The following is an 8851-nucleotide window of genomic DNA, read 5'->3' on the forward strand; positions in this document are numbered from 1 at the left end:
ATTTGTAGAACTGCACTTTTTCATCTTATTTTCTTACAACTTCAACTCCTTACTCCCACCCTACACAAAGTATTTTTTGCCTCTTAAAACCTGATTTTGGGAAAAATATTCTTTAAAATTACTGTTACTTGTACTACTATATTATTAAAATAATTATGTCTAACATACAATGTAAATCACTCGTGTCACAATAAACTCATAAGCAGGTTCAAATCTGTCAGAAAATGTTTTTCAGTTAAAAAAAATCCAACAATTTTGCAGATTTTTTTATATGAATCTTGTATGCAGGTTACATCCTTTCATAGTACCCTCAGCCTCATTCACCTAAATACAAATATTCAGGAAGAAGTGATAGCACAAAAGGTGTCTGACAAAAATCTGTATTTAACACAACAGTCTGCTAATCAAGTCAAGGAAACAATAAACTGTATATTTAAAACATTTTCATTGTTTAGGATTATCACAAGAGGAAGAAGAAGTAGTATTTCCAGTATTTGTGACTGTGTATATGCACGTGAATATTTGCAGGATGTCCTTTGCAAACAAACAACCACAATACAGAGTGACGACCAGAACAGGAAAGAGGGTTGAGAAGGATAAGCTTATACCGTCACATCCATTTTTATTGGTGGACAAAAATGGCATCTTGTTCTCCATCCAATCAATATTAAATCTGACTAATACATTATACACAATACACATGTTCCATCTGAGCAATACAGTGAATGGAATGTGTGTGAGTGTTTTTTGTATGATTAAGGTATGCAGAAACACATTCACAATATTGTGAGAAGACATGTGCCCTCTTTTTTCCGCTAGTTGGCTGTTTGTTCCAGGATATGAAATGCCAGCAAAAATATCCGGCAACATCATTTCCATCGACCTCACTACTCCAGTCACCATGCTGTGTGAGGACGACCAAGGCAGAGGACACCTGTCAGTATTTCATTGTTCATTTGTTGATGCTGTGATCATGACTCCAGAGTCAGTGCTTGTGGATCTTGTAGATGCTTCTTAAGGCTCTTTTCCAGCAGTACCAGACACTGTACAGCCAGATTCCGGCAATCTGCGTCAGTGTCTCCCTCAGCCACATCTGTGGATATTAACAACACAAACAAGGAGTATTACAGGCTGCAAGAAAGCCTAAAGCTAAGAGCAAAGTCAAGTTTTTTTTTTATTTTTTTTTTTTATTTAACAATTAACAAGCCTACATGGGAGGGGAAAGCAGGTGTCCTTTGCACTATGTACATTTAGCTCCATGTCACTCACTGCAACGCAAAGCTACTTTTATCCCCTGTGGGATAAAGAAACATCCAGCTGTAGATGAGCCTATCACGTCACGGACAATCCGTATAGCACAGGACATCCTGGTTCCTCATGTACTTCCCAGAAACGCTCCGTCCAGCTGTGCTTGTGTGCACTTATACTGTGTGTGTGTGTGTGTGTGTGTGTGTGTGTGTGTGTGTGTGTGTGTGTGTGTGTGTGTGTGTGTGTGTGTGTGTGTGTGTGTGTGTGTGTGTGTGTGTGTGTGTGTGTGTGTGTGTGTGTGTGTGTGTGTGTATGTGTGTGTGTGTGTGTGTGTCATTGAGAGGACATCCCTGACAGAATTATATTATGCAGGTGCAGCCCCAGACCTCTTGGCATTTACAAGAAACACACATTTTAGAGTTGATCTATTATTAGTATCACACATGAACGTTCTAAATGAAATCAGATTGTATGGAAATAAGGCCCTCTAATAATAAAACTGACACAAATGCCTGACTTTCATGGTCCTCATATGGAGATAGATATGTTAATGGGGTTTATGTAAAAACATCTAGAGGAACTTCTTCTTCTATCTTTTACCTGCCAGCCAGGTTCTAGTCTCAAACAGCTGATCGCTGAGGTCCACCAGCAGGTTCTGAGCATTCACGCTCAGAAACACAGAGCAAACAGCAAAGAGGACGCCTCGTCTCACCATCCTTTAACACACAGAGTTCAGGTTACAGCTCGGACTGGAATAAGACAACAACACATCATGTCCAGAACTCTATAGTTTTTTTGGTCCTACTATATCATTAATTTTTTGAATGACTTTTAAAAATGTTAAGTGGACCACATAAATAAAACATGTTGCTAGGAAGAAGCTGTACTCTAATGTGGAAGATACAAACAAACCTGGTTGGTAGCATAAATACTGTAATTAAGTGCTGTTCACAAACACAAAAAGCTTAATCAGCCTTTCCTGTCTAATCCACTGACATGCATCTTATACTTTTATACTTACTGGTCAACATGGTAGCGAACCGCCCACACAAAATCCAGTAAAGCACGAGCCATCTGTGCCGCTATCTGCACAAAAAGAAAACATGAAAAAAGTCAAAGCTGGAGAATACAGCTGTGTTATTGTTAGTCTTTTTTTTATTTAGATATACACATATCTACATAGTGTTTGATAATGGCGTATTGTTATAATGTTAATGTATGCCAATGTATATTCCTGATCTTAAAGGCTACAATATTTGAACTACAAGGGTAGTTACTCAGTTCAATTATCAGTGGACAGATATAAAAACTTAAAAAAATTAAAACTACCGGTGCATTGACGGCCAAATGCATGAAGAGGCCCAGGGTGTGGATCAACCTGCCAAGTACCAGTTGGTCGCCGCCCAACAGGTCAAAGGTCACCTGAGGTCTGGCAGAAAGGTAATGCATTTCAGCTGCAAACATGTTCTGTTTTAGCATAAAAAACTATTAGTGTTGAGGTTTTCACAAGAACATGCAATACATACTTGTCATAATTCCTGAGCAGAGGGAAGAAGAAGTGTCCTGCAACAGGGGCATAACGGTTAGGCGTGGCCTTGGCCGGAGGTTGTGTGGTGCCCTGTATAGCACAAGAGAAAACATCTGAAGTGCTCAACTCAAAACACCAAGCCGGCACATGAAAAATTTGTTTGTCTACTTTACCTTGCTGAGGCGTTTTGTCTTGCTTCGTATCCTCCTCTCTACTTCTTCACGCCAGTGGACAGGGTTGTCACCGGGGTACGGAGTCACGTCAGTGCTGGCAGCCCAACCCATGGACGATGGATCTCTCTTTTCAGTGACGGGTTTAGAGAGCTCCTGCGCCGCCAGAGCAAGGACCTGATCAAACAAAACGAAAACACAGCAGCCTTGGGATTACAACTGTGGCACTACTCAAAAAATCAACCACTAAATGTTTTGGGCGGTGGCACACGGTAGCTGTTATTTTTCACCTCCAAAATGTCGAGGCGCTGGCGAAGACTGTAGTTCATGGAATAAAACTCTGTTGTCAAATACTGAGTCACCTACCGAAGAAAGCAAAGAGAAATGTTTCAAAGGAGGGGGGCAGAGAATGAGCTGTGTGGTCAAGGTAAACCGTGTAGAAAACTAAAAAGTGAAAGATCGTACAGGGATACTGTCAGTGACTGTCAGCGCCACCATGGTCGCCTGTCTGAGACCCAGGAAGCCTTTAATGCTGTATTTATCCTCAATGTGAAGAAGCACTTTGGTCATCTGCACGCTGATCTGTAAAAGGCATATCAACCAAACATGAGCTGTAGCGTGACAAGTGGTGTGGAAATCAGAAACAGTTAGGTAAGGCAAGGGGCAACATCTTTTGTCACTGGCTTTTATACATATGCAAACTCAACCAGTATGTTCTTCTAAAATGGAAATTTCCATTGTACCTCTCTGGTTGCAAATGCGTTCTTCCTAACCAACCCCTCAACGCTTCTCAAACTGAGCTCCACACGCACCGAGTCCTCGGAGGAAAGTAAAGCTGGATGGTTGGAAGGATAAGGAAATGTTACTAGCTGGAGGAGATGGCGATACAGCATTTAAATAAGAGGTGAGCGGCGAGGTCAAACAAATGTAATCTGTGGAGTCATACCTTCCAGACAGTCTCGTAGGTAGCGGGGCGGGGAAGCTTCGCTCATTTCCTGGTCTGCAGACATGTCGTACGGAGTGAGCTCGTCATCGCTGCACCAGCGGGAGACAACAAAACACTGTAGAAATTCCCTCAGCATGTCTAATTAAAATAAATTGTGTGTAACAGCCTCGCTGACTGAACTGAAGAGCTAATACTAACCTGTCCAGGTCGGAGTCTGCTTCAGCTTTCGTTGGCTCATTTTGAGGAGATACCTTCGTAGTCGTTTCATAAGTCTCTTTAGCAGAGTCAAATCTGCAGACAGACAGACACACAGATCAATGCCTACAGATAAATACCCACACCCACAAAGTTTTATGGGATTTTGTCATTGTCCTGCAGCCACTAACCCACTAACAGGCTCCTCCTCTGGTTCATCATTGGTGATGGGGGTCATCAGAGAAAGCAGCTCTTGGGTTTCCTCGTCCTGATCATACTACAGCACGGCACAATGCAAACACAGACACAGGTGTCACAATTGCTCTTAAATCAGAACTACGAATCAAATTCATTGAAGATATTTAGGGCTGACCAGACAGCTGCCATAACAGACATCACTATATTTTGATTTCTACATGAACTACACCTCAAATTGGAGTTTGGTTCCACTGATATCCATGCGGGAGCTCAGGCACTCTCCCACCACCATGCCCATACGCCTGATACGCACCACGCTGCTGTCCAGGTGGCTCTGCATGCCTCCCAGCATGCACTGCAGCAAGTCTGAGAAGAGAGGCACACGAATAAGACGAGAGCAACAGTCCTTAGAATTATTTAATTTATATATTATCATATTATTACTGCTGCTGTTACTGACTGAAGACTTGTCAGCCTTAATACAAATTATAAACTTCCCATTGCAACGAGTTAAACAAAGCATAAGCATAAATATTTAAGCTGGTAACAAAAAAAGCTGCCCTGCTATTATATACCTTATCTTAATCTAATTAACACATGGTGGTGAGCCTCCAATGCAGTGTGCGATACAAGGGATTTGAAGCCATATTTCCTTCTATCCTGACTGTTAATTTACTGAGAGATTTGAGGCACCAAACCCTGTCATTTGTACCTGAGCGTAGCTCCTGCAGCTCACTGTCTTTCAGCAGACTCACAGTCAGCAGTAAGGCCTTGCTGACGTACACCTGCTGCTCTAGAGGTGTGTGCTTCACTGCACTGGGGTTAGCCCAGGCTTGGCACACAGACCGTAACACCTGTGATACACACATGGCCATGTCAAAATCACAAATGTTTATATCACGTTATATTGTCGACACTCTTATGCACTCACCTGAATGAGCAGTGGCCTTCGCTCCTTGTCTGCTGCGAGGTAACCCAGAATAATTCTCAAGATTGGAGTCTGGGGAAAAACAAAACAAAGAACTTCAGAACTTCATACGATCTTCACAAAATACACATGTTGTTTACTGTCAGGATGCATGTGATCTTCTTACCTCATACTTGTACTGTAGTAAGAGCAGCTTATGAGTGAGCACAAACTGGACCTTTTTATTGGTTAAGACTAGATTCCCCATGATCCTGCCCAGGGCGTCAGGCCTGAGCAGAGAGACAAGAGACTGGTGTCATTAAGGTCAGATGGCAAATGGGCCTGATAAACTGCTCTGTGTGTTTCTTACCCGCTGACAGCCTGCACAAGTCCAGTGAGCACGCTCTCCACCCATCTCTGTGGAACATTCTGCAGCAGCTTCCAGCAAACCCTCTGCCACACCATGTCTGAGCGTGTGCAGACAGAGAGCCGAGGAGCCATCACTGCTAGCACCAAAGCTGTAAAATGCCAGAAGAGGATTAAAAAAAAAAAAATCAATTTGACTTTGGAAAGTACATAAATAGCGAGGAGTCCACTCACTTCCTTTAGTCAGTGAAAGTAAAGCATTGATAATGTTTGATGATCCATCAACTGCCAAAGAAAACCATAATTCCCTTGTTTTTACTAATGCTAGTGTATACTTATTCCAAGTTGTATGTAGCCATAAAAAGCTTCTAATTTCTTTGAGGATTCTTCAAAAATGATAAAGCCAATGCAACTAATGATTATTTTCACATTAGCAGATGGGAGAAAACACAACTCAGAAAAGAATCATTGTAACTCCCTCTTTTTTTTTTTTTACAGCTTTCAAAAACGGTGCCCAAACTCACCGGCATGGCCCTGGATACACACTTTTCCAAGCGTCTGTGCCAAAAAAGTCAGGGAGCAGTCAGTGTCATCTGTTGAACACACAAAGTCAGATAAAACACATGTGATGAGTGTTGATCATTTTGATATCACAATAAGCCGCGTTGCTCTCCATGACGCTCCCTCCTCCTCACCTTTCAGTGCTTGGCAGGTCCTCTCCAGGGCCGTGAGCATCTCTGTGGCCAGCAGCGGGTAGTAGCGCTCAGGCTGAAACAGGGCCTTGTTGTTTGGATGGAGCCTGTTGGCGGTGAGGTCCGGCAGCGCCACCATACGGCCCAGCAAAGTCTCTCTGAGCTGGGGGGAGTCAGAGGGACCCGCCCCCTGACAGTAGGACCACAGCAGGTAAGCCAGTCGCCCGCTCTGAAGGAACCTCTCCGTGATGCTGACCAGGTGGTCCAGATTTGTGCTGGCTCTGAGGCGGAGAGAAAACGATAAAAGGTGGGGTCATCAATTCTGTAGAACGCTTGTTGTCAAAATCAGTTTTTGTCAAAATCAATGAATATCTTCTCAGGGATACACTACCTGTAAGTACTGTGTGTGCACTGAAAAAAAAATCCAGTGTTAATACACAGTCTAGGATCTGTAAAGGGTATGTAATTAGCTATGGTGGGCCCCCCTTTGTTAATTTGTTAGTACCAGTTTACAGAGCCTAGACCTAGGCTGTGTATTAACAACAGATGTTTTTCATTGCACAGTAGCGGATCATGAGGAGATATTCACTGATCTTGTCAAAAAGTGATTTTGTGACAAGCCTTCTCCACAATCGTTGACTACGCCTGTAATGAGGGAACAGATTAAATCACGTGCACACAACACACCTAAACTCTGCCACTCCCTCCATCAGCACCAGCAGCGCCTGTTCCGGAGGGCCCTGGAGGAACAGGCCGTCCCATAAGGCCGTGCGCTGAGCGGCTGTGAGGCCCCGCGTCCAGTCGGCCTGGATGTTGGCGACGAGGAACTGAAGGGTGCGAGTGTAGTGAGCTCTCCTGAACTCTGCCCGCTGAGCTGAAGTGGTCCCACTACCTGCTCCGTCATCCAAGAACGAGTGGAGCTTTTGAAGAGACGCGATGATGTCGCTGTTATCTGTGGATGTGCTCAGGGTCCGGAAACACTGGGCCACCGCTTGCCGAACCTCAGTGTTTGGAGGAATGGACTCCATCTTTGAAATGGTAACTGGCTGGTTCTACCTGTCAAATTAAAACACTTTCAACAAAGAGACATTTCACCCAGTTTGTCTACCAAAATATGACTTCCAAACTTCCACAACTAAGTCTGAAGATTATAATAAGAGGCAAGTATATATTACAAATTTGAGCCTCATAGATTCTATCAGTTTATTATGAAATCCAAAACCTTCTTGGATGTACAATCATGCTCAGAGGAGGCTTCAGTGTGTGTTAAGTTAACTCTCCCTTAACCCCTGTCGCCAACAGCTGGTTAAGGTTTCATTCAAAACCATAGATAGTATAATAAAACACAGGAACTGTCAATGGAGATGGGTAAACACATGTAGTTGGTTAGCTTCATCTGTTAGCCTCTTTAAAATTATACGCACCTGCTCATTTTAATTCCACAAAGCAAGTTAAATTTAACAGGTGACTGCAGGCGTGATTTCCATTGACGGTGATATTGAAAACGCTTTCCTCGAGGTGTAATTTTGTAGGTCTTTAATTTTTTTAGTAAGAAAGTCCCGCCGCGTCGCTTTGCTCTTCGTGTGCTCCATCAAAATACGTCCGTGTTCAGCGAAAAGGAGAGGGGAAAGGTTCCGGGGACAATCTGCCCGGTGTGGTATTCAAGAAGCCAACGGGTTTTTGTATCACTGCTCCATGCTCGTTATTTCATAATCAGTTGATCTCGTTATTATGCATCGGTTAGCCTATAAACTAATTTGTGAATCAATCGATTAAGATCAGGGCAATGTTTTAATTATTACAAAAATATTTACTTAAATAAATATAAGCTATACTGGTATAATATAGTTTTTTCAAGACAAATAAGATAACTTGATTAGCAAAGTGTTTAGTGAAGTCGATATTGATACATCTTATTGCCTTTTACATTTAATAATTTAATTTCTAGATTATTTATTCATCAGCTGAACGCTGATAACACAAATGGGGCCTCATAAAGCAACCTGCAGGTGGGGCTGATAGACAAATGGGCCCAACGTTAGAGGAAAGGGAGGGAACTGTTGCGTGATTACTAGTCTCGCAAAGCCAGACCCAACTACAGCAAGTATGTAAGTGATTACCAACAAACACTTCTATGATCAGTGTCAACAGAAGCATTGTAAGCAGTGTCTCATGTTCAGACACAATTATGTGACGTGTATACATGATGTTGCCAAAATGTATTTGATTTATTTACTGAATTGTTTAAATACCATCCTGTGGCTCAATCAAATACTCATAAAAACACAATTCCCTTAAGCATCACTTTTGATTTAAAGTGACATGTGAGAACATACATTTGCACTTAGAGCTTATTTCAAATGAAGTGTTAAGAGTATGTATAGTTAAATCAGACCTAATGTAGTGAAACATTCATCATCACCATTACAATGTACAATTCATGCAAACACAGTACAATATAAAATAAATTAGGTGACCAGACACAGCGTAATTTTAATCCATTTATTATTTTCTAGTCTTACTTTCACTGCTTACCTTTTAACATTTTCTCTTTTTACAATGACTGAAATGATATTTTCCCCAGTAACAATTAGGAGTAGA

At 42.2% G+C, this 8851-nt stretch overlaps 1 protein-coding gene across 1 annotated transcript; it reads right to left on the reverse strand.

Moving 5' to 3' along the window:
- Positions 1–290: 290 nt before the first annotated feature.
- On the reverse strand, positions 291–7826 carry telo2 (TEL2, telomere maintenance 2, homolog). The gene is made up of 21 exons (XM_080048591.1): positions 7675–7826; positions 6938–7306; positions 6254–6531; positions 6083–6151; positions 5563–5710; positions 5380–5482; positions 5217–5285; positions 4998–5139; positions 4515–4651; positions 4279–4364; positions 4091–4183; positions 3893–3981; positions 3690–3781; positions 3412–3528; positions 3237–3308; positions 2950–3123; positions 2775–2866; positions 2578–2677; positions 2270–2334; positions 1849–1964; positions 291–1093 (listed from the first exon to the last, which is right to left on the reverse strand). The coding sequence occupies exons 2-21, from the start codon at positions 7276–7278 to the stop codon at positions 972–974; spliced, it is 2505 nt and encodes an 834-aa protein (XP_079904717.1). The 5' UTR covers positions 7279–7306; positions 7675–7826; the 3' UTR covers positions 291–971.
- Between the last annotated feature and the right edge of the window lie 1025 nt (positions 7827–8851).

Source organism: Ammodytes marinus (assembly GCF_949987685.1).
Source record: "Ammodytes marinus genome assembly, chromosome: 20".
In the NCBI taxonomy this organism is placed as follows: domain Eukaryota; kingdom Metazoa; phylum Chordata; class Actinopteri; order Uranoscopiformes; family Ammodytidae; genus Ammodytes; species Ammodytes marinus.

What these genes read in the sequence shown, in the direction of transcription:
- telo2 (XM_080048591.1), bottom strand. Translation starts at nt 7,278, where the DNA reads ATGGAGTCCATTCCTCCAAACACTGAGGTTCGGCAAGCGGTGGCCCAG. An exon ending in TACTACAGTACAAGTATGAG is followed by an intron (nt 5,286 to 5,379) that starts GTAAGAAGATCA and finishes GTTTTTCCCCAG; the next exon opens with ACTCCAATCTTGAGAATTAT. An exon ending in AGCGCCTCGACATTTTGGAG is followed by an intron (nt 3,124 to 3,236) that starts GTGAAAAATAAC and finishes TTGTTTGATCAG; the next exon opens with GTCCTTGCTCTGGCGGCGCA.